We start from the raw sequence: 26,819 nt of genomic DNA, 5'->3' as shown, positions 1-26,819 counted from the left end.
AATATCAACACAAGGTGGTGCTCTTGTTCTCTAGAAAACCTTCCGCCAGCCTATTGCTGGCACTGGATGAGAGCAATAGAAGTCTTAATCTCTTTTGGATGTACATACATTTTCAGCTATTTGTTTAAGCACTTGACTCTAATAAACATGAGACAACTTAGTACAAAGAAAGCAAATATTGGGAAACAAAGGGAGACAAATGAAAAATGAGTAGTCAATCTTAATACTTGCAACAACATAAGTTAGAGTAGAGGATTTATAGTTAAAGTTATTTCTAAATAAATCATGACAGTTTAGGTTCCCATTTTGACCAGTTGTGTTTGAAAAGGTCCTGCAGACTTTACTCCTGTGTAGAAACTAAATAACTATGACATATAAACAATACATTTTCAATATTCCAAGAAGAGAATTACTGAATGCAATAATTATATTAACAAAACAATACAGTGCCAGGACTGCACCAGGAGAAATGAAGTGTTTGCTTTCCTTTCCATTAGTTGGGCAGGGCTCAATATTAGGAAACGATGCGCGATCTGTCTCAGTCGACACAGCCCTCGTTAAATCGTTTAGAAAATTGAACAGGGCCGTTTTAATGTGATTAAGACACAAATTGAGCGCACTATCCACCTCCTCCTCATAGTTCCTCAGTCTCTGGACGATGCAAACGCCGAGCATGTGCAGCTTTGAGAACCAAGTGAAGGAAGATGTGGGTGGCATGCTGAGCTCTCCTTCTTCCTTGAAGACAAAGTAAAACATCAAGTCTGTGGAGAATAGTTGTGTTAGGTGTGTATAGTTCAGAAAAGGTATGTGTAGGGTTTTTGGGGAGAGAGGAGGTGGAGGTAGGGCATCCCATGCCTGTGAAAGAAGCAAAGACACAACCCTGCCTATCTACCCTTGCCTCTCTCTTTCCTTCTGCAGCACTCTGTGGTCTCCTGGCCGTTCCTAAGTCATTTCAATCTAAATGCAAATTTCATCAACCTCTCACTAAAAAGACTGATATTAGTATCAAAGCCAGTGTGTTATGCTTGTGTTGTGTGGACGTGTCATTCTCCAAAGCATCTCCAGTCCAGAAACCTGACAGTCTCCCTCCACAGCTGAGAATGGATCTGTGCTTTCTTTCTCTTCTTTCCCTGTATATTTATGCCTCTTTTCTCCCCCTCCCTCTTCTTTCAGTCTCTGTCACATTTTTTGCTCAACAGCACTCTCCCTGGCTAACATCTCCCCCTCTGTCCACTTTGATCACTCCATTTTCTCTTAACCCCACTCTCCCACATCCCCCTCATATTTGGCCTGGTCTAGCCTTTCTTCAAGAAGCCCTCCAAGTAGAACCTCATTAGTCCAAAATATGCTGTATTTTTTGCCTCCCCAAGCCCTCTTGCCCCTGCTTTGCACTTAGTTGCTCACTGGGACTTTGCACATGCTTGTAGACCAGCAAAAACATCTCCCATATCTCTCTTTATCTAAAACTTCCATCCGCCATTTTGCTCTTCTTTCATTTGCCTCTTTGTGTTTGCAGTCAGGTTGAGGTGAGATGCAGGTGTGGGATGGAGTGATGGGTGGAGAAGTGGGCTACTGATGGTGAGAATGATGATTGGTACACAGACAACAGAGAGGAGAGGAGGCAGAGCGCCCCAGGGAGGCTGCGCTCCAGGGGTTGTTAACATGCAGGTTGCATATTTCTGATTTGCAGAGCAGCCTTATCTTGCAGCGCTGGGTCACTGAAGCACTTCCCTTTTTACTGTGCACACACTTTGTGTATATGTGTGCTCTTGGATGCTCATCTGTATTTTGGAGCATGCGTGCATGTGCATGCTTATGTGTAACTGTGTATACAACTGTGGTGGCAACAACAGCAAATTTGAAGCTCTAATGTGAAGGGATTCTTTGCCTCTCCCTCTTTTTCACACTGCAGCAAGAAACACTCATCAAACTGCAACACACATCTCACAGAAACCCTCAGATACAGCAGCAGCAGCGGCAGAGCCTTGGCTTCCTGTTAACACTCAGACATGAGACAGCGACAGCCAACAGCTTAACACTCTGCTCCCCAACTGGCTCTGCTTTCAGGTGGGCCACTAAGGTCTGCCAGATAAAAGCTTGCACTGTAGGGTATTAGGCTTAGTAGCCAGGGGGGTGACTCTTTGTGTCTCAGCTGCCACCCCCCCCCCCCCTTAATATGTGGGATCTGTGTCTGCAGCCTGGTGTAAGTCAAAGTCTCTGGCTTGTATGTCCTTGGGAGGTCAGGCTCTGCTTAAAACTGTGTTGCATGCCGTGCCCGTACACCTTCGACATGTACTGAGCTCTAAATGAGCTTTTCTCTTTAACATCCTTGTCACGATCTCCTCCATTTGTCACAGTGTAAGAGCAACTCTATTGTCATACATGCCGCTGTTGTCGTTATCCAATAACGCAGTGTTGTGCAGGGGTCAAAGTTTACACTGTGTGTTATGCATGCAAAGAGGGTCACATAATCATTTTGGTGGAGATGCTGTGATTTCTACTGAATCTTCATTTAATTCTGTCTCTGCTTTACCCTTAGTGAAGTGTTTTTGAGTGGGAAGATGAGACAGTGTGTAAAGCCTGTCATATTTGTAAACTAAACATGTTCTTGTGTTTTACAGGAGTTATGAAAGGAAATATAGGACTTGTTGGAGGACTTCATGCAAGAGCATTGACATAATGTTTTGATGTTTGTTGATGTTTCTATCATCCTTTTCTTTGTGTGAAGTAAGAGCTACATAAATGCAACAATAAGTAACCTTTTACAGCGCTATATCATTGTCATACCAGTAATTTGTTAACAAGCTCCATAACACACCAGAGAAACCTGCAAACAGATTAATCTTTTACCCCTCAGGTACATCTTGAGGATGATCTTCTCAGGATTCAGTCACAAAGACAACACTACACTTTAGTGTAAGATGTAAAGCTGCTTGGTGGCATCAAGAAATACTGAGGACCTGAAAGTCTGATTTTCACTTCAGGTTAATCCCTTCTATCAAAATTAGTCTTCTTGCACACATATGTCACTGTGTGCTTGTTTGACTGTTTGTGCTTGGAGGGAGCTGCAGAGTTTAATGTATTTGCGTGAGGAGTCCAGTTCAGGAGGAGCTGTCCCTGGGGTTTCTCTTCATGACTGAGTGGACTTTGCAGATTTAGGTTCCAAAACACTGCTCAGAATAGCCACACTTTAGATCTTAGCAAGCAGCATTGCTCTTACCTATGGTGTGGTTAAAGGGTTGAACAGAGCATGTTCTTGTTGAGAATATAACATGCCTGTTCTAAACCACAGCATGTGCACCCTGGGTCTTTAAGGAGCACTTTACTGAGGCAGAGCTCTCTGCTTCTGTCTAAGCTGGCTCTATTGTTGATCTCTGCCCCTACAAATGTAAATGCATTACTGCAACATATTTGCCACATCCAGGCCAGAGTATTTTCTAAGAGGAATCTTTTTCAGCTGATGATATGGCTTAGTTTAAATCCTTTGGTCCTGTGATGACACACCAACGCAAATAGGCCAGACAGAGGAGGGTTCAGGGTTTAGAAAGCCAAAGATGAGGAGGCTGCTAATTATTCTCAATTTTTCCTGGTCTCCTCTAATTCTGAACATGTGTATGTTTTTATGTTGTAATCAAAACCTTGATTTTTTTTCTATTATTGTTTATCCATTAAAGTTTTGCGTTGTGAAAACTGACTTTATTGGGATTAAATATCTCAAAAATCCAGCATTTGCCAGCTGTTCTGTCGGTATCTGAGTATTTCATTTCAGATTAGAAAAGATTTTGATTCTAAGCCGATAGAATATTACAAACTGATAGCCCAGCCACTATTTTAAAGAATTTTAAATATCATACAGCATACATTATCACAAAAGAATATATATACTTCATTTTAAGTTTGTTAAAATTAGAAATACAGCATTGTAAGAACATGATATCTAGGCCTAATGTCAGATGTTTTACTCGTTTTTCTTCTCTTTTCTTTCTTTCTTTTTTTTTTTTTTTTTTTTTTTTTTTTTTGGAGTATGGGGGACATTAAATATAATAATCAATTGACTGGTCAAACAGTAATGTTTGATCTCATAAAATTAATGAATTTAAATAACCAAAGACAGCCAGGCTGTCATTTTAAACTCAAATGAAGTCTCACAAATGTTGACTATATTAAGTACCATTTAAGTTCAGTTGTGTTTTCCCTTCATGCCTATATTCTCTTCCCTTTTTATTGTCACAAGTTCTTCATCTGCATCCTTCCCTCTTAATCACATATTCTAGATTTTGTGCTTTTTTAGATTGCGTGTCTTCCCTCTCTGCATCTTATCTCTTCTGCATGGCTGGCTCATTTTTTAGACTGGTCTGGATGTGAGTCAGGTCTCCTGCGGTGAAATGGGAGACCTTACAGGGGTCATGTGGGGTGACAGCCAAGGTTTTACATGCAAGCCAGACAGGATGAAAAATTTAGTAAAGAACCAATGAATCTATTTATTTATTTATTTATTTATTTATTGTATTAGTTTTGGGAGCGTGGGAGGAAGGATGGGGTTACTTGGGCAAGAGGGGGCTAATTGTAAAGCTGCTTTACTAACTGTCACATTGACTGCTTGACTAATTGATTGATGAGCTGTCAGAATGAGTATGTGTGGGTATATAGCTCCAAGGACGTGCCATCAGGCATGGATGATCCTTTGAGGTCCACCGAAGGCCTGGATGAGTAATAAGTTAGCTTTTGCTGCCATTAACATCTTGGCTTCTCTTTGCTTTGAAGAGGAAGAGGAGGGGAAGGGCGACGAGAGATTGTAAGAAGTATAGGAGAAGATGAGGGGAGATCTGCATTATGTGAAAAATCCTTTACAGTTACCCTTTCATGTTTATGCTCATGCATGTGTGTCCACACTGGAATGCACATGTTTGTATGCGTAAAATTTGAGCTTCAGGAGAGAGCTCTCTGCAGGAAGATGTCCAACCTAGTGCAGCTAATCCCAGACTGCTGCTTCTGCTTCCAGGTCCTGTCAGGTCCAGCTTTACACTTTCTCTCCCTCCTCCAAGTTTCTCACCACCCCCCTCCCTCCACCTCTAACTCTGCCATGGAGTTGACAGCTTGGCCCCAACAGCTTGCTACCCACATTACCTGAACTCACCACAGTCATTATCCTGCACTAGACCCACTGGAGCTTGAAAGTCATTCCAACTTCTCTGTTGGTAGAGGTTAATATGTGTGTGGATGTGAGATTACATCCCAAAGGCTGTGTGGCGTCCAGCAAATCCCAGAATTAAATTCTTTCCAGGGAACAGCTAGGAAGGACAGATGCTAGAGGTCTATTTTTTTTTCTTTTTTAATATAATTTACTGCTTCAATTGTGTGTTAGAATGGATGATAAGGGAGAGCCACAAGTGTTCAGAGCATTTCTGAGAAGAAACACATCCACAGTGCACATGAAGTCATAAAGGATATGGTTTTAAGGGCATTTAATTCTTTGTTTTGTTTTGTTTTTTGTTGTTTGTTTTGTTGTTGTTGTTGTTTTTTAAATAAAATAAAGACTTTCAGCCTTCATTAAGGAGATACCTGCACAATCAGCAGAGATAAACTGTGCCTTATTATCATCATGCATTACTTGGGATGGGAATTGATAACCATTTCCAAAATTTCCAAAGCTGTAGCAATGCACACTGGTTGCAAATCAACCACATCAGTAAAAAAAAATAAAAAAAATAAAAAAAATCACAACACAAAATGGAGTCATGACAGAGAAGATGGAGCAATCAAAAGCATTTCATAAAGATAGGTGATAACAGCACTGGGCTTACACTTAACTAATGTTCATGTATTTGTGAACACACACACAGAGATGAGAAATTATTATTTCACCAACATTATGCTAAAACATCTGTCTGCACAATATGAGATTAATTTCCAAGACTTTGTTATACATGATGAGCTACATGAGGAAATCACTCTGCTGTTTACCAGCGAAGCAGATCATATGAAACCAGTGATAAATATCTTGTGTTATATACTTTTTTCAACTAAGAAAGCCTAAAAGACAATACTTTTTCATTTATTCAAATTTTATGTACTCAGAGATAGTAGAGTTTAGCAAACAGTGAGGTTTCTTAACATTTGTGAACAGTCAGACCTTATCAGGCTTGTCACATTGAACTCAGGAAACTCTCCTGTGTTGTAAGGCACAACTATATATTTGCATTCGATGTGTATCTGGAATTGTTTTCAAGTCTTTCAGAGATGTTTTCTTAATTTGCACTGCAGTTGACTTTTTGGTATACAATTCAAATTACAGTGTGATGAGCTCCATTGACCACAGTCTTCCTATTGTGTGGCAGCTAGAGTCCCCACACTAAAGCATTACCTGCTTTACCAAACACTTTACATTAAATGGGAGTGTAATTTTCATTGTGAATATCGTGCTCTATTAAGGAAGACATGAAACAAGTGATTAAGACCATAATACAATTTATAAATGTGTACCGAAGACTTGCTAGAGTTATTTCTAACTGCAGTCACAAGTCAGAAGCATAAAATAACTTGTTTAAAAGCTTAAAATTGCTGTATAACTACATTTTTTTCTGCACAGATTGCAGCATTTATTTAGTGAAAATATCGCAAAATATATGTTCACTATTTCTGATATCCACAAAAACACTTAGAAGGAGACAGAATGAGGTAGAGGGCTGCATGAATCTGAGGACTGTTACAAAATAAAGCTGATTTTAATCTGCATCTCAGCCATCAATTCCACTAGTCCCTTTCACTTTTTTTAAATGTGTTGTCACTAACAATTATTCAGGTTTACATATTGAAAATGTATGGCATCAAAAATGTATAAATACTTGGTCTGGCAAAAATGAAAGAAACAAACAAACAAAAAAACAAAAGGTGTTTGTACATTAAGTCACATCATCCTTGAAGACTCTGGAAACTGGACTGATTGTTGGTTAGAATGACTTCCACCCAAATTCTGGCTGAGGAACAACATAAGTGGCAGAAATCCAGTATGTTATATACACATACTGTAAATATAAAGGAAAAAAACTTGCAAAGCAATATCAAGACTGAACCCTTTAGCAACCTCATAAAGTTTGAACTCTGGCTTGACTTGGATGTACATAAAACTAAGTTATTTAGTTCTAACATGTCTAGCACACTCTTAAATGAGGTGTCATTTTAGTTAATGTCAGGCAAAGGATGAAAAATAAATACTCAATATAGAGAATATAAATGCGTAATTGTCCTGCCACACAAACCCACTAAATGCATATTAGCAGTGGTGCTACGTTACATTAAGTTTGAACATATATGCTGCTAATTTACTTTAACATAAAATTACATGTCAAACAAGATTCATCCAAGATATCACACAGACACAATGTGCAAAGCCAGCTATGCTGCCACAGAGCATTTGGACTATTACACAAACATTACATCAGACATGTCATTATTGATGGCTAAATAAGGCAGAGAAAGATGGCTGTGTTACCTGCACTCCTCTTTGGTGCCATTCAGACAAAATGAATGCAGGTCTTACCAGAGATGTTGCACAAAATACATTATTTACTTCTCAATTTAAGTGGTCTTGGTTAAATCTGATGGTAGAAATTGTTTATTTTCCAGCAAATAGCAGAAGTCTTTAATAAACTTCTAAGCTGACAGAATATATATATATATATCTTTCAAAAATCACTGTTTATCTTCTTAGCATTAGGAGCCAATTACATGGCTAAAAAAAATCACCTGAGGAAGTTTGGTATCCAGGGTTGTTTGTGCTGACATTCTGTTTTTCAAATGCCAGTCTGTTAATTATGCAAATGGACTGCAGGGCCCCAGTGTAAACATACATAGGCCCCTTCATGTGAGCACAGTCCCATATATCTTGGCAGTTAATAGAGACACCCAGCCTGTTTTTCAATACAATAAAAACTGAAATATGAAATGACCGCTTCAACTGCTGCAAGCTTCTCTTTTAGACACTCAGGCCTTCTTCTCCTCTGTCTTCTTTTTCCTTGTGGTGCAACTCTTTGCACAGCAATGCTATGCGACACTGGCCAGCTTTATAGAAGGCAAGTCCACATTGCATTAATTCTGAGCAGAGAGAAATCCAGCATCAGATGTAATGGGTTTGATTCCAAAGCCCTGGGGCGATGTTCTGCGCTGCTGTAATGGTGGTGGGAGTCGGCAGAGATCCTACACTCATCAGAATGCAGCCTAACACACATGATCACTCTTCTTCCTTCTCATGTCTGCTCCCCTCCTTCTTCCCCTTTTAGTCTACTCTCCTTCTTATTTCATCCCTTCATCTTTCTGCTTCCTCTGATGACCAGAGGTGACTCCTTGCTGTGTTGTTGATAACTACTGTCTCCAAACAAGGGATTTGCCCCCAGAAGACCTCAATTGACTGCATGCTGATCATTTTCAGATTTTTTTTTCCCTGGTTGACTTAACCTCTCCAACTAAGTCCAGATATAGTCAGGTATTCTAGAGAAAGCATCAAGGCATAATGTTAAATAAGCCTCAAGGTAAGTTTCCAGTTCTTTTTTAGCCCCTCTCCCCTCTTTGTTTAAATTAAAGAGCAGACAGCCATCATGACCACCGCAGGGCATGTTTCCAAGACAACATATGAATGGATACACGAACAACAGTCTGCTGCAAAAATTGCCATCATGTTGTAAATGGCAGAAATCCCTCGATTACTCCTGAGAAACATGTTGGCTAATCAAACATCAAGTGCAGTTAAGGTATTAAGTGAGATGTTTGACTAACTTAAATGGTCAGCTACACTATCATAAAAGTATGATTACAATTTATAGATTGCAGTCATGTTTGTAACTGCATGCTTTATCTTGTATTCTGTAGCTTTAGGCTGGTGTCCTCCGTTAAGGATTAAGGACAGGTTTGGGATCATTGGTCATATAAGTTAGGTTTTATTGCATGTTTTATTCTTGCAGCCTTGGGATCTAAAACATTTCTGCAATTCATAAAGTTATAGCTGTAGTATGTAGGGTGCCTGTGTTGAAAAGACACACCACCCTCTAACACATACCCCAGCAGCTAAAAAGTTAAGCTGAAGCAGCTCTAATGTTGCATAATATAAACACCCAAGCTGCTGTCCTCAAACTGCCCTTTTTTCTGCATCTGGGAAAAATGAGGGACTTCCCTGGGCCCACCATTAAGATGGGATGGCGTACATTTACAGCTCCCTCTTTCTGCTGAGGCTCCTCTTATTATTGTGATGGATTGTGAGGGGAAACAGGGAGAGCGATGGCCCTTGCCTCCTCATCACCTATCGGTGAGCAGCAAGCAGCTCGACTGACGGTGAGGCAATTACACCGTCATTATATCACACACTTGTGCACAAGCATACTTGTTCTCACACTACATAAACACAGTTGTCTGCACACCAGATGGGGTCCCCGATGTCTTTAGCCTGATGGCTCAGTCTCTCCTCCTCCATACATCTCTCTTCATGCTATCTTCTTTCCCCAGCTCTCTCCCTGTTTATGACAATTGGGGAATTCCAGCTTTCCAGGAAAGCTTGCCAGCTCTAGACCATGAAGTGTATCTCCGTGTATGTGTGTGCATGTAGGAGAGAGACAGCGTCTGTTCACATAGCATGAAGGGGTATCAGTGCATGTACAGCATATATAAATACAGCTCCTCTGAGAATGCTAATCCTCACTATTAACAAGGTATGTTTAACACTGGCCTCTCACTGTCAGGGACAGAGTGACAGATGTTGTGATGCCATGCTACAAAGGAAGAGGATCCCTTTCCTAGTTTTGCACAAGAATTTTTTTTCTTTGTGTCAGTGAAAACATTTATATAAAAAGGGTTAATTCAAAACTTTACTTAATTTATTTTCTCACCTGGTCATAAGATGCTTTTTCATACATGAAGTTGGTTTATAGCCTCAGTTTCAGAAATGCTTTGGCACTCTTTAATCTTTAGTCTTTAATTATTTTATAATGTAACAAAACATAATTTATAGGCAAGAAAATGTTACTAAACCATCTCTAGAGTACTGGAACTTCATTAATTCAGTCAAACTGTACAACACATTGTTATTGAGTTAACTGCAGGTATAGATGGTAAAACTGCACAGAGAAGTCAACGCTTCTGCAGGCGTCAGTATGGAGTTGGCTAAATATCGCGTGGACAGGATGGGAAGCTGCTAGAAAAATATTAAGCATATTTGTTTGGACTTACAACGATGTGACAGCGTTGTGGTTTTGGATATCTTTTGCTAACTTTGGGCTATTCAGTTTGTTTTGTACCAGAAAATTAGAGTGTCAGGACATAAACTGGATCTAACAACGCGGGTCATACAGCAAGACAACTCTTAATCCACAAGTGATTAAACTCACAAATGGTCAATGGGGAAAAATATTTTGGAACTGCAAACTAAAGACCTGAAACTAAATAGTCCATGTGAGGAAATAAAAATCCCAGAGTTGTGTCCTGTGATTGAGCTTAAATTTCTTTAAATCAATATACATGACTAAAACATTTAGATGTAGGATCACTAAAATGATCCATAAGACTGGCAAGATCATTGGACACAACCTGGAGACACTGGAGACAGTCAACGATAGGACGTTTTTAAACAAACTGGTCTCCATCATGGCCAATTCCTCACATCCATTACACAACATACAGGAGGACAACAGAGCTCTTTCTCAAACAGACTGCTGCAGCTCCACTGTCATAAAGTGAGGATCAGGAACTCAGTCCTTCCTTTCACAATAACTCACTGTACAATAATTCCTCCATGTGTGAGAGGTGGTCATCATTTCTGTATTTTACCCATACATGCCAGGTCATGTTTGCAAATGAGAACTGGTTCTCAAACATTTTTACCTGGTTAAATAAAGGTTAAATAAAAAAATAAATAAAATGTGTATTCCCTATATGCCCAACAACCCATAATCATAACTGTATATAGTTTGTGTGTGTATTTCTATTTTATCTTATTTTATTTCTCTGTGTTTGAGCTAGTTTTATATATATTGTGAGTTTATTCTATCTATCTATCTATCTATCTATCTATCTATCTATCTATCTATCTGCCTGTGTAGTATGATATGCTTTAGTAAAAATTTATTGTAATTCAATGAATGTTTGGAAAAATGTGGTTGTGAATTATTGGTATGTTTACATTTTTTTCCCAATGAAACTGTTTCACACAATACATTTTGAGTGCGTGAACAGCTTTTTATGCAGATTAATATTAAATATGGTGTTGCAAAGGTGAAAGTTTGAGGTTTTTAAAAGTGTCAAGGGCTTCAGCAAACTACACTGAGCTAATTATCAACTATCCAGTTTATCTTATTGGTTCAACTGTGCATGGGCCTACTCTGACAAAGTACATGCCAGCTCTGAGGAAGTATCCAACTAAAACCGCCTGTCATAAATGTATTAAAGTATGAGATTATAATTCTCCAGCTGTTAATTTAACATTACATGATCAGCAAAAAAGCTAAGATCTCTTAAGGTTAAGAGTTCAGGTAAGCATTGAAAATCTGTTTCATTTCCTTGGCGAGCACACCTCTTATTGTAAACTGTAATCCAATGCAGGAGCAAATGGCCTGCCTTGTTAAGTGTGGAAATTGTGTTATTGCTCATGGTCAGCTCATTGGACACAGTAACGCTACTGAAGTGAACCAGTCATGCTGGAAGAGTTGCCCCATTTCTTGCCACTCTTATTATGCTCATGTACATGTGTTAATGAATTATGTATATTGACAGATTCCCAACAGATGCTGGAGGATGGGCTTTTTTCCATGAGAATAGACAGGAGAAATTATACACTATGGAAGCCTGCAGTTAGTCTATAAATAGCAACTTGATGCTTGTTTTGCCAGGTTGTATAGTTGCATTTTTACAGGTCAGACTGTGATCTGTTTTTTCAAATCTCTGCATGGAGAAGCCCATACTCTGGGCTGTTGTTCCTGCTCCTGAAGGACCCCTTTTAATTTTATAAACAGGAGATCATCTCATGATGGGAGAATCGGTGGTTGTGGAAGATTAAAGAATTGATAGCTTAGAGTGGGTCTTTTGTAAGACACCTCAACAGCAGAGATGTAAACATTTTTACCTTAAAAATCACAACAGATACATGACATAAAAAAGAGGTGCGTGGCTACGTAGTCTACAAAGCTTCCTCTGTAAATAACGGTCTTCAGAAGAATTAATCAAGGCTCCACTCTACTACCGTGGCAGGCGGCCAGTTGAGTGATGTGGCCCCCGCATCTTGCCCGCTCATCTGTAGGTGTCCCTATGATCACTCGGCTTTCTACTCATCTTGTCTGGCGCATTCTTGCTGTATCCCTGCCCTCCTCTATCCCTCTCTCCTTCTCCTCTTCCTCATCCTCCCCTCCCTCTCCCTTCTAAGTTCGATGCGATCGGCTCTGGGCCCTGCCGTGAGTTCTCGGTGCGGGCGACAGCGCTGCTGAACATGGCGTCAGACGGGATGATTTTAACGAACCACGACCACCAAATCCGGGTCGGAGTCTTGACAGGTAAACGTATAAATGCCCATTGGCTCTTTCATATTTGCTCATCTTTCCTTGGCTTCATTTCCACCGGCTTTCCGTCCAGATCTTCATACATGTCGGCTGGGTTTTTTTGCGTGGCGGCAGCGGCAGCGGCGGCGTCGGCTTTCGTTCTCTCGCAGGTTTTTTGCAGCCTCTTGGAGGCGACGCTGACTTACAGCCTGGCTTTTTTCTCTCTGCCCCTCTCTTAACGGTGTGCATTCATGTTCACGCCAAATGGCATCCACTACTTATGCGGTTGAAACGGTAAATGTGCGTTCTGCATTGGTTTCTGACAGCTCTTGTAGATTTCTTGTCGAGCCGCTGAAGAAGAAGCGCACAGTTTATAGGTGTTGAATAATTCATGTCCCTGCTTGTCAGAGATGAAAATTACAGCTGACCGCGTGTTGTGTCGCTGCTAAAGATGCTCAGGCTATGGATTGCATTATTGACAGCCAGCTGACCACAGCGATTTTTGAAGTGTTGCTCACGACAGTCGCTGAAGGAGGATGTGGTGATGATGTTGAGCGCATCATTGGCCTTTTTTTAAGAGCAGTGGATGATGTGGAGAAATTAGTGAAAACGCATATAGATGTGGGATTTTGTGAAGGACAGTGCCGAATAAGAAGTTTTAATGCCATTTGATGATCGGGCTTACTTGGTTTGGTGGTGTTGGATACATGGCTGAATCTTCCTGACATTACTATAAATGCAACTCGATGACGGCGCGTCTTGCACTTGCCAATACTGGAAACATTAAGCTTTTAGATGTGCGGCATTGAGGCAGTGGATGGTGTTGGAGATGGTCACTGCCGGCCTTCATCTCCCCCCTCTTGTCTGTGTATCTGTCTGTGTATCTGTCTGTGTTGTGTGTATTGTATCATCAGCTTGGCGAATCCAGCGGTTGTGACCATGATCGGAAAGTAAATGAAGCAGGTTTTAGAGGGTGGAGGGCGGTGTTGGGGTGGATGCATGATAAATGCTATCCAAAGGAAGACCCCCTCCCTCCCTCCCCTTTTCCTTTACCCATCCCCTCCTCTCTCCGTCCATCCTGCGTGAGGCTGGGTCGATCAATATTTCATAAAAGCCGTAATCTCACAAGCACATACGGTATTCCTCCGTATGTAAATCCGGTACCGAAGAGGTGGTTAGCGGTGTGAAGCGGTAGAGGAATAACTGTGTGGACCCTCTCCTGAAATCTGCTTGGGAAACCCCACCACCAACAGCACCACAAGCACTCGTCTGATTCTTCATCCCGCCTCCTCTCGCGTTAGAGAAGAGAGGAGAGCGCTGTCCGTGGTGCTGAAATCCAGCGTCACTCACAAATCAGTGCGGTACTGACCTTACCACTGCATTAGATAGAAACATAGGGAGATGTAATGGTAGAACAAACCAATCTCAAGTCTCTTTGTTTCAGTTTACATCTTAATTTTTGGGTTGACAAGACTGTTTGACGAGGAAATTGGAAGAAAATAGTCTTCATTTAATGAAGATTTTGTGTTTAATTAGGAAATATAAGTTTCTGCTTTGGTGTCTTTTTGTCTTTTCCTTACAAAACACAAGTATTAATGTCCACACCACATCAAAAGGGGTTCATTTCTCCGTGTGTCATCAGTCACTTGAATCCCCAACTGTATCCCCAGTGCAGTGACAGATTGCCAGTTTGATCACTGTGCAGTGTTGACAATTCCTGCATACATATGCCTATGTTGAGAAGAGCAGAGACACAACCGACAGACTTATTTGTCTTTTTGATGTATTTGTGTGTGTATGTTAAGGAGGAGGGCTTTCATTGTCAAAGAAACAAAGCTTCAAAGGGGTAAGGGATAAACTGAGAGGAAGCAGTGCATGGCAGCATTAAGTTTCTATGTTTTACCTGACCTTTAGCCTTGAAGAGTCAGTAATAATGACAGAATTACTGATAGCTACACAGACTGTTGTGCAGTTCTCACATTGGGAGGATTATTTGTGAGATGATGTATGTTGACATCAAAAACTCTCCTGCTGTAATAACATGAAGAGGCAATGCTCCAAATATTCATGTTAACTGAATCAGTTTTGCAAGTTCGACTCTTGTTGCCACACCTCAGACTACTACTTGAACAGGGTTCATGCCTGTAGTCTGCTGTGGTATGAGGCATCAGTGCTACAAATACTAATGGAGCCTTGAGCAGTGCTCAATCTTCCTTCCTGCCAGGGTCAAAGGTCAGCTGGCCACTCCTGCATTTATTCACCAGGGAACAGTGAGACCTTGGCTCACCCTCCTCCAGCACTTAGCCCCACATTCCACTAGACAGGTGACAGAGAATATATGTTTAGACCCTGGACACACAGTGCAGGCGAGGTGAGTTTGACGTGTCCAAGTATGAGTTTGTGTTAGAAAATGTATGGATGTTTGAGGAGAGGGTGGGGCTTGTTTGTCAGAGGAGGGAGGAGGGAAACATGATAATTTGGGGTGAATGTGCTGTCACTTGTCAAAGATGTCATAATAACAATATGAGCTTTGTTACCAGTGGATGGAGCCTTCTCATGCTGTGCTCAACTTGTTGTGGTATGTTTCTTATTCTGTCTGTCTGTGTGTAAATGCTTGCATGTTTAGGTATTGTGATGCACAAGTCCTCAGAGGCCTCTTCCTAACTTTTTGTGTTTCTAGTTCAGTTTTAGTTGTTCTATGACTCTTTCCCTGGGCCTCCATACATTCCAGCATTACTTGATGCATATCAATTTTTGTTGTTTATACTGTTACAATCATAAATAAAAATGTGGTGAATTGCGACACTGAGTTTGTTGCATGTCAGAGTGCCATAAATATTCCTGAATATTATAGTGTTTTTTGTTTGTTTTGCTTTGTTTTTACCATATCTAGTAAGGAATAAAATATACTATATATTGCCATAAAAGTGTGTGTTTCAAATTGAAAACTTTAAACATCCAATTTTTTCTCTTTTTTTTAAATGAAAAATGGTCAAGGTAGTTTTACTACATCTTGGAAGTAGTCCAAATAAATGTGTTTTTTTTTTTTTTTTTTTTTTTTTTTTTTGCACATACATGATTTGCACAGCTAAATGTAAAAATATATTGTATGTGTGCTGCATGTATGTGTGCATGAAACTCTGTTTTGGTCTTTGTCTTTGTGCATTAGCACTGAGCTATGGCTGGAAAATGCAGCTTAGCACCCAAATATAGAAGCAGTACGCATACCTCCTATGATCACACAGGGAGAGGGAGCAAGCCCCACAAAAGGCATTCATTGGCTTTTAATCTGTATAAATGCTGGTGTGTATGTGTGGGACCAAACAGTATTATTACACAACAGAGCTCCATGCATAGGCCATGTATGCTCTTGGATATGTGGCTTGATTCACAGCCCATAGAAAGCTCTCTTGATGCTGGTTGCTGAGAGTGTGTGAGTTACACTCCTGCCAATTTTCAAAGAGACTTGGATACACCCTCGGTATCGAACTTCCAGTGAAGGTAGGGAAACTTCATTCTGCAACAGAAAGCACATCTCTTTTTCCCTCTTTCTCATCCAGTATCCTGTATATCTTTTAGTCTTTTATTGTTTCTTTTTCTATCTCTATTTATTACAACTGAGATACACCGAGGGATGTTTGTGGCTTTCCAAACATACAGGTCAGAAAAACAAGGATTGATAGCAGACAGACTTCCTGAAATAGCAATATTCAGATCATTCCCTCAATCTCTATTAGTAGAACTAATTCTGTGACTCCCTCCAAATTAAGCTTTAATCAGTTTATCCTCATAATTTGATTTGTGGAGTTTGTCCCACACTCAACTTAACACCTCAGGTGCCAAAAAGGCTCACAGGAGAAACAGGAGTCAACTAAGTGAGAAGTGGTCTAGTGTGCCAGAGAGTTTGACTAAGGGGCCGTTCCCACGACGCCGGATTGCAGCAAAACCGCAAAAGTATTTTAGCAAACCACCCTTTCATCCCCACGAAGCCTCCATGAAACCGACCATGTCTGAAGCCAGGTACCAGAGTGGATAGGTTTGAGTCCTCTGCTGTCTGCAGTGCTGTGCGGACAGCGAAGCCGCACAACTAGAGGATTTGACATCAATGTGACAAACACGCGCCGTTTCCCAATCCACACTTTCTCAAGCTTTTTATGCTATGTAGTCAAGCATTTTTTGAAGAAGAAGCTCAACTTCTTCATTAGTCCAAAGAAACAAAGTGACTCCTCAACCTGTTACCTAATTGGTTTGGATGGCTGTCAGGTTATGGAGGAATATCATCTCACTGTCTCCCCCTGAACGTCTCAAACTACTGTCTACAAAGCAAATCGTGCATTTTAGTATTAGAGTGCTTCATTTTCTTTATAGCGGCAGTTTATGCCTTACAGAATTTCAGTAAAGTCAAACCGCACCATTTAGCATGGCGCACATTTGGTGATTGTGTCATACACCATTTGTAACAATATCTTCATGCCACTCTGGTGTATAGTGCATGAAAACAGTTTTGAGTGTTGTGAGTACTATTGATGGTAGAGTCAGAGCTCCTCTGTTCAGTAAGAAGTGGTTATCATGCTACAGATTCAAAAGTCTTCTTCCACTTTGATAGTTAATATTCAGTTGGTATGGAAATTGTATACTAAGAATTATCTGCAATTACATTATTGTAAAGTATAGCTGAAAAGAAAAGTTTTTCATGGAATGTTTCACACCCTGCTCCTCTTGAAGTCTCTGCCTAATGACCCGATAGTACCACATAATGCAAAAAGCAAAGATGAAATCCTAGGCTGACAAAACTAGAAACACTCCACCCATAAGTAACGTCTAGTATTTATGTTCATAGCGCTAATGAACAGAGCCAATGACAAAAAGCAACCTTAGACGTAGAGTTGAAGTATCTTGTTTATGAGTGAGGGCAGAAAGGATAGGTTTATTGGGCAACATCTGCACAAATGCAAACATTGTAATAGTCTGCAGTGTTGGGAAAGTTCAATTTCTACATGAACTAGTTCAAAGTTCAGTTCACACATTTTAAAGTGAACTAGTTCAGTTCATTGTTCATAATTCAAATTTTTGAACTAAGTTCATAGTTAAAAATTAACTAGTTCATATTTCTTTTTTCCCAATATGTTGCTGCAAGCTATTACCCTCAGAACACTTGCATTTTGCTATTGTTTCCACCCATTCAGACCACATTCATAGCCAGCTGCAACTTTCACTCCTACAGTGTAAAAACATGAGGAAAAACTTGATGCTTGAATGGTCTTTTTTTAATGAGGAATTATTAAATTTTCTGAGGTAGGAACCAGGCTGAGGTAGGAAACAAAAGATGTGCTTTATATAAAGTACAAAATATTTCAATAGTATTTATCTTTTCAAAAAGTCACTTTTCAATTTTTTGTAAATGTATGTTTTTTCTGACTTGTTAGTCCAAAGAAAAGTTCTAGAAATTGGGTCATAAAAGTGCAATACTCAGCCCAAATGAATAAATAAAAACAAAACAAAAAAAAAGACATGCAAGACCATATGTCTTGCATTTGTCAAGTTTATGAAAGCTGAGGGTTCCTCTTTCCTCAAAGGCTGCAGGTCTTGACAATACACTGCAAAAGGTTTTCCTGCTGTGGCTGGGAAATGAAGACAACGATGCTGCTACTGTAGGCTGTTATTTAGTTTTGGGTGGTAGAGGATCTGCTTTAGCACGCCGTTGCCAAGTCTTTAGACTGTTTTTAGTGACATTTAGTTCACATATCTTGATATCTGCTTCTTGACACCCGGCAGGCAAAGTTTCCACAAAAAGGCAAGACTTCACCCTCCTGGATCATCACTGACCTTTTAAAAAATATTTTAAGTGATCATACAAGATGCTGTAGTGATTATTGAGGCAGAGGGGGTACTGCTCCCCTCATTGGATTTTGCCTCTGTGTTTTGCAATTTGATGACGCATGGTGCATGACCCTGTGGTGGCTGGTGTTGCCAGATTTGGCGATTTTCACCTATATATTAAGGCCTGTTTATGATGTGCTGGGATTTTGCCTGGAAGGCTCCATGGAAATCTGGCACTCTCTTGAACAAAGTTCAACTGTGAGAGAACGCCGTTCACAAATGCCAGGATGAGTGCAATCACAATGACGTTCATCAGGCAGAAATACAGCCTATTCAGTTCATGTTCACCCAAAATATGAACTAGTTCATGAATGATCGTTCAGTGAACTCGTTCAGGCGCAACACTTATGGTTTGTAGAGGTAATAACAGAATAGAGCATTGAGATGAAACTGATGATTTACCAATATGAATCTCTTCCCATCCTCGAGCTCTGCAGATAATGACCAAAAGAAGGAGTCTGCAAATACAAATCCTCAGAGGAGTGGCTGGTCTCACCTTTAGGGATAAGACGAAGACCTCAGAGTAGAGTTGCAGCTCTTCTATACTGAAAGAAGCTAGTTGAGCTGGGGCACCTTGCCACACCTTCTGGATATCTCCCAGGCAGGAGGCCTTGGGGCTGACCCAGGGTATGCAGCACTCACTGGTATGGACAAGGATGGAGCCAAGGGACCGCCCCAGGTGGCCAAAACTATCACCTACTTAAATATGACAACCCACCAGGATACCTTACACAATCGAGCCTTAAGTTAAGTCTTTCTGGGGTTACCAGTGTGCAAAAATAACTGGAATTGCCTACAAAAACTCCTCTTTTAATAAGCTACTAATGATGTGTGTTGCTTTGAAGCAAATTATATAATTGTCAATATATGTTCTGAAAATGCCTTAGCGTCATCTGTAGTGGCAGGCATGGTTGCAACAAGCAAAACATGCTTTTATTTTATGCTGATAAAAGGTCATTTAAGGAATTCTTAATTTTTATAATGCCTGCAAATATTACTTAAGAAGGGAAGGATGCATTAATCATGGGGCCTATGTTACGTTCATAACATTGCTAGATTACATTATGACTGTACATTTCCTACAGGAGAGTGTAAACAGTAGACTGTGCCTATGTGTCTGTTCTGTAATTGATTGGCGGCCTGTTCAGGATGTTTCCTGCCTCTCTTGCAATATAAGCTAAGATTAGACCTTCCTCCTGCAATCCTCATAAAGGATAAGTGAAATTGGCAAATAAGTGCATGGATGAGTGACATATATTATTTGATATAGAAAGAATACTTTTATTAATATTAAACAAAAGTTATGACATTTGTGTTGCCATGTTGTCTACATTCTCTAGTTATCCTCAGGGACTGACAAATATACACCACTAAACTACAAAGCAGAATAAAAGAAGTCATTGCTAACTCCCTCATGGCCAGTAGTGTATCTCTCCACCCATTAGCAACACATTATTATTCCTCCCTATTTTCCACTCTGCTGATGCTGAGACATCCAAACGTAACATCCTGACAAAGCTGACATCATGACTGTATAACAAAACCACAAAACAAATGTTAACTTTCGGTTCACTGGTGATATAAAGATACGTGTATGTTGGATGGGAATCAGTGAGCCCTAGGCATGTGACTACTCACTAGCATGATTTTACTCCTCTTTCCTGCTTTGACCCAACTGTCTGCGTCTGTGTACGGTTGAATCATCTCTGAGCCGCTGCTGGGGTGATGCCTTGTAATGATATGTGGGCATCTGTTCAACAATATGTTCTTTGAGAAGGATAAGCTTGGAATAGAAGCACTAAATAGTTAGGGCAAAAATATGTGGGCATACACTTGTTCCTGCTTCTAATTTGGCATAGAGTAGACATCTAAGTGATTTCACAGTATTTTACCAAGACGTTCATGACTGTTGCCTATTACTATTAACGCACTGTAAAAGCGGAACTGGTTATAATATTGTAATCCCAAAGACCATTGTTGGAAATTAAGCAAGCACCTGATCGGTTTGTGTCCTTTTATTTAATTTCTACAAATATGTACATGCCTCATTCAGATGTGGTTAGAGAAGGATTTGTTTTACTTTTGGGTGGGTCTCATATTGTAGTGAGAACATAGACTGACCCATCTTTAGCTTGCTCTTTCTCTCTCTGCATTAAACACACACTCACAGGGACACAGAAACACACACACACAGCTGTCACAGTGGACAGCAGTAACGCAGGCGAACCACATGACCAGAATAGACAATATGGGATCGGGGACACGGACACAGAATGCGAATTAAGTCTTCACTGCAAAGGAATTATTTTCAGTAGTTGAGGAGTGGAGTGTGTGTATGTGTGTGTGTGTGTGTGTGGGGGAAGAAGGAGTGATTCTCCTCTCTTTTGCACATGCCCCTGACCCTGTCTCTCTCCCTTTGCTTTCTTAGAAATGATCCCTTTATCTAAATAGTCTTCAGTTGTAGTTGCAAGTGGTTGGTTAGTTTGTTTTTCCTGCTAACCATCAACTCTGTTATGGTTAAATATTCATTTGAGGTGATAGGCAAGATAGCAATAAAGAGGAAATTTGTATTTGATATTTTTAGGATTGAGCATGAGAGTGCTGGAAGACATGCAGAGATTAAAGCCATTGTTTAGTCTTTGATATCAAGTGTTGTATAGGGTTTGGTGTAGCTTCAGGACATGGATCCTCCTAGATTGTATGATGTTCAACCTATTAGATTAAAACTGTCCAAAATCCATTCCTTGGGTTAGGGTTAAGCTGGATTTACACTCACGTGGCATCTGTGTAAGGTAGAGCTGGTGTAGCAGACACTGGTGAAATGTACTCTCGCACTCAAGCATAGGATGTTGTGTTACAGATTCTCTCCAGTTACCCCACAAATTCATTTAGAAGATCCAAAATTCTGAATTCCGCATAGCATGGGTGGAAGAGGTTTGCGTCAAGCGTCTGCGGACCTATGCGGAGCCTAAGGTGGTTACGCCACAACCAACCTAACGCAGATGCCGCACAAGTATAAATCCAGCTTAAGGCTCTATCATGCATACACTTGCTCTTTTGATTACAGCTGTTTGCAGCAACTGATTACAGTTTTCTTGCAATATTCAATTTTTAATCCTATGTGATGAAATTTGAACTCCAAAGCACTATGTGACACTACTGCTCATCACTTGCTTAATTCAATAATAATTGTGAAGCATGGTAGTGGCAGTATGCTGCAGAGGGCTATCAGTGGAAAAGGAAACCAGTCAGCCTAGAGGGAAAGATGACTTCTTGCCAAATATTTAATTGTGCAACAGTCTAAAACTTGTCACACTTAATGTTCCAGCATCATGACCGCAATCATCCACCTTTGTAGTTTTAGGATTGAGCTGTACTATTCCTGGGCTCCCATCAGTTGCAGGTCGATAAGAAACTTTTACGGTACAGTTAGTGTTACAGTTAGAGCTACTGGCATCACAGAATATAAGACAGAAAAACATTATCAAGTGCAAGAGATGTGTTCAGGTGTTCAGTTTCACTTTACTGTTCACTCAAGGTTTAAAAGATATTAAGAAAAAGATACCTGTTCTTTTTTGTTGTTGTTGAATTTCCTTCATTGTTGTTGTTAGTTGTGTCCTATTTGTTGTCACCACACTAGTCTCACGCCATGCTAGGCATTTGGGCTAAACTCTGCCTACCTACTGAGGGTCCATCTTGCTACGGAAACATTCACCTGACCAGGCCTTACCTTTCCTAACCATGCTGACCATAATCAAGGGCCTAAGTTTCAGTAGTCCAGCGACAGCACAGAATAGAAAATGACATGAAGACAGCAGCAGAGATGCAAAACATCCAGTTTAAAAGAACAAAAAGGGAACTATGGCAACAAGCCAAGTGTGTGCAATAGCAATAGAGACCCAAGAAGACTAGAATCTCTAAACGCTCCCAAAAGGGAATTCCTAAGTTATGATGTAATTCAGGTTTAAATTGTTTTAAATATTTGCAATAATATATGCAATTTTCTTTACTTGACTGAAGATTGATAAATAGAAATAAGAATATTATCTATGTAAAATTACATCTGTAACATAACACAATGTACAAATAGTGAAAGAACCTGTAAAGGAACTGAATTTACTATGAATGACTTAAGAAAGATGGAATGGTGTGATGCATTTGCTAAAGTTTAATCTAAGAGATTATATTGAATTGCCTTTTTAAAAAAAGAAATAGAAAAAGAATAGAAATTGTGTAAAAAAAAAAAAAACTATTTCAAGAGTATCCTAAAATCAACTGATTTGTACATTTGGACTTGGTGCACTGCAGAGTAAATACTTTTAATTACTCTCTTTCTCAAACGTACAGATGTGGCAGGTAATTTCTCTAAGGGACCTCATTAGAGGTCATTTTCACTGAGATGTTTCAAAGAATATTTTACTAGCAGGTTAAAAGACATTTCTAGTTTGTGTCTTTACAGTAGTCCGGAGAGACAGCAGTTGGGTCCCCTTTCCCTTTACTCTGGTTGGTCCCTTGCGATAACCTTTGTAAAGAGAGAAGCTGTTGAGTGACAGAGATTGTGATAAAAGATACAGTGGTGTTTTTAACTGATGAGTCACTATAAGGTCTGCTGTTGCTTCTGCTGGATCCTGAATCCTGGCTTGAAATGTTAATTAGAGTAGAGTGACACAGGCAGCGAAGGATGCAGTAGAAAAGATAGAAGCAAGGTAAAAAAGAAAAAGAAAAGAGACAAAGGGAAAACATTACTGATTCATCAATGTGCTGCCATGCTGTTTTGTGTCTTAGTAAGTCTTCATTTAATGGGTGTCTGAAACATATACCTTTCTCATGTTTTACACTGGGGATGAGGTCAGCTTGCTCATATCTAGTATCTGTCACAGGCCGAATGGGTTCTGATGTCAAGCTGAGCCTATTTGTGAGTACAAAAGCCAAGCTAATAAGGAAAGAATGGTGCTCTTTTTTCCTGTAATTACTGTAATAATTTTCTTTACCAGTTTCACTTTGCTTCTTGTGCTGTAATTTCAAGGTATCACAGTTTTCATGAAATGTATGCCTCCCTCTCTGTTCTTTTTAATCTTCTCATTGTTGGTAATATTTGGTGTAAATCAGATCTATAAGTTGATAACTTCGTGTCCTTATCCAATCTGAGCTTTAGCCAAAAGTTGTCCTTCCCCCTTGATACAAAATAAGCTGTTCACTTAATGTTAAAAGAAGTTAGTGAATTTACTCAGAGGCCTAACATAATCATGTCAATAAAAATAACGCAAGCAAACCATGTAAGCTACACAATTTAATAGCAAAATTGTCCTTTTTTGCTTGATCCACATGCAAATTATGCATTATAATTTTCCTCTCAGTATAATACTGGGTTGACCATCAGGTTTATAGTAATTTGAGTGCAATGGATTTGTGTCCTTCTCCTTTTTCTGCTTACATTTGTTAATGACTGTTAATGAAACTGCTGGATAATTAGTGTTTTGTACAAACATAATTTCAACATGAAGGTCACAATTGGGTCTTTTTCTAAATGAGCCACAAAATGATGATAATGTTGGACACATTCTGTGTGTAATAATGAAATCCCCCATCTAACATTGTCAAGACCCATTTTCTTGTCGATCCAGCTCTGACATAACACTGGACCCTGTAACGGTGTCTCACTCCAGGATGTTGGCAGGGAAATTTTTTTTGTCCTTTTTGTCGTGATGAGGAGCTTCATTGATTTAGCCTCTTCCTGAAAATTCCAGAAATTTTAGACTGGATTAAAACCTGGGGAATAATTAATTCTCTTAATTTTTTGAGCAGTTCTCTTTGTGTGATGTCCCATCCTGTCCTTCTGAGGGAAGCCAGTGCTGTGGGGATGCACCATTGCTTGATCTACCTAACTATATGAGTGGGCTGTGCACGTCAAAGCAATGCCCACAGAGGCCTATAGTTTCACAGTAGAATATAGCAATATAAGATGTTCCTTTTGCTATTCAGTCCACATTATTGTTTTGTTGTTGTTTTTTTTTTTTGTTGTTGTTGTTGTTTGGCTTATTGGAAAGCAATAACCAAATGTCTTTCTCTGGCTATGGAGGGGCTTAGCCAACTCTAAAATTTACTTAATATCTTGTCTTGATTTGAGCTTGGAAGCTGATTGTTTTTTATGCTAAACCTTTGCTAGAAATTGGAGCCGTGGGGCTTGAAAGATATTAGCTCTTAGCAGGCAGAATTAGTATAATGAAAGCTGCAACCGAGTTGCATTACGGGAATGGTATTTATATATTGATTTGTTTAACCAGGCTAACACACCAGTCAAGATACCCTGGCCTCTGCTGTTTTGATTTAGCTTATCTTTGTTTCAGTCTGTCTCCAGTGACCCACTGTTAGTGGCAGCTAATCACTGGAGTGCTCATTAACACAAATTTGTCTAACATCCCTAGCAGTGAATTAAATAGCCTTATTGTTAATGTAAGCAGAGAAAACAACAAATGATCAAAGAAACTCCAAAAGGTCTTTTGATTCAGACATAGAATTGCTGCTACATGATGGGTTCAAGTGTTTTTTTGCATTTAAAATAAAAAAAAAATCACTCTTCTTTTAATGGACATGGATTGTCATTTATATAAACATCACTCAGTTTTTCAGTATTTCAATATATTGTAGTTGTTTGTGGCAAATACAGAAAAAAATTTTGAGGGGTAGTTTGAAAATCAAAATGGGGCAAATCAAGATGAAGTTTTTAGAAATAATCAGTTGTAGTTTTTGCATCCAATGGTGTGCAGATTGTAAAATTTTCAGTAAGAACTTTAATGTTTAGCCATGCAGATAAATAAAAGCTCTAAAAAAACATAACTCAGCACAATTCATTCACTGTTTGAGAGCGGAAATAAGAAGGCAAAAAGCACCACTTGGAAGCTTGGTAATGCTCTGGGACTTGTGGCTGTCGCCCTTGGCAACGGCCCTTCCACTCCTTCTTGACACACTGCCAGGATGTCCATTGACTTGTCACATGTTCAGACCTCCCTCCTTCCACTACTCTGTCCTTCCTGAGGCCACGAGACCAGCCATGTCGAGGCGCGACACACTGATTGATGTGTGTGACACATGCTTCCGGGAACCTTCGTCATCAGTTTCTTTTCTATTTTAGAAGCAGCAAATGCAAAGTTGACACGCTGAGGAGAGAGGGTTTTTGTAAATGTTTCTGCAATGAAAAAAATGTGTTTGAAGGTGTCTGTTCAAATTTTCTCAATGTTTAGAGTTTCTATGGTGTGAGTTTTGCCGTTGCATTCGTAATGGACAATAACTGTATTCGATATTGGCTTGCTCATGTGTATTTACTGTAAATCAGTTTGATTAATCAGCTGCAAGCCAATGAGAAATCAAATAGACTTTAATAAGCATTCTGTGATTTGGAACTCCAGCAATAAATAAAACAAGTTCACTCACTTTCCCACTCATATATCACTTTTTTTTTTTTTCTCAGACCTGGTCCCTTCTTCTCGCTTGCTATTTTCATCCTGGTCTCTTCACCTCATGCTTTCGGTCTTTTTTTTACCTTCGCTGTCCGTCTACATTCAACTCGCTCCATCTCACTGGCAAAGGAAGCAGCAAGCAGTATTGGGGTAGCATGTGCATGTGAATAATGGAAGAGGCCAGCTTTTCCTTAAAAAGGTGTGTTTGATGGCTGTACCTGGTCCAGTGTGTGAGTGTGTATGGAGTTGGGGTGTTCACCCATTCTTTCTCCTCCATTATTAAGTGTCGTGCCTTTTCTGTTCCTACCACGAAACCCTTTCAGATCATGGCACCTGGGAATCAAATGTTAATAGATACCCACCCACACACTCACACACGTCACAGTCATAAATGCAGCACATGCACAGAAAAGCTACTTTTGACTGACACGGCCTGACAGATTTGTTGCCCTTTTGCATGATTTATGTCCTTACAACAGGCATGACAGGTGGTTTTTCAGTCTCAGTTCACAACTGTGTACATTTGGAAGAGTGAGTCAGGGAGTTTCTCAGTTTCCTTTTCCCTGAATTATCACCCTGCCATTTTTATTTATATGTTTATTGTTTTGGTTTTCATTTTGTTTTTAATTACAGCAACATACATACTGAAAAACAAGAGTCTCAATACCAGTGACTCAGACGTCTAGGTTTCTCTCATCACTCGTGGGCAGTATGCAGCTGTTAAAGACAAGAAATTCAGCTCACAACTAGATGGCTGATCACCATGAAATCCAAATGCAACTATTCTGATATTAAGTTTAAGAGTGTGATGAATTTATAGATTAATACGTAACTGATTAATTTTTTTTTAAATCTGTCATTTGCACAGCAAGCCAAAAACTTTGTAATAGTAAATGATAGATGTATGAAGTTTGTGTTGGAAATAGATACTTTAAGTAAACAAGTGATTGAGGACTGTAATGGCAAAAAC

The 26,819-nt window shown here is 39.7% G+C and overlaps 1 protein-coding gene across 7 annotated transcripts in view; it reads left to right on the top strand.

Moving 5' to 3' along the window:
• Positions 1-12,391: 12,391 nt before the first annotated feature.
• The window catches only part of gphnb (gephyrin b), a 117,446-nt gene continuing 103,018 nt past the window's right edge, over positions 12,392-26,819 (top strand). For all 7 annotated transcript variants that reach the window (XM_041976206.1, XM_041976211.1, XM_041976209.1 and 4 more), the window contains exon 1: positions 12,392-12,527. In XM_041976206.1, the coding sequence (XP_041832140.1) occupies positions 12,464-12,527 (64 nt within the window). In that variant the 5' untranslated portion in view covers positions 12,392-12,463. The remainder of the gene's footprint in view (positions 12,528-26,819) is intronic.

This window comes from Melanotaenia boesemani, chromosome 22 (assembly GCF_017639745.1).
Source record: "Melanotaenia boesemani isolate fMelBoe1 chromosome 22, fMelBoe1.pri, whole genome shotgun sequence".
Lineage (NCBI taxonomy): Eukaryota > Metazoa > Chordata > Actinopteri > Atheriniformes > Melanotaeniidae > Melanotaenia > Melanotaenia boesemani.
The sequence above is the reverse complement of the archived record's forward strand: the minus strand, read 5'-3'. Positions and strand labels throughout refer to the sequence as shown.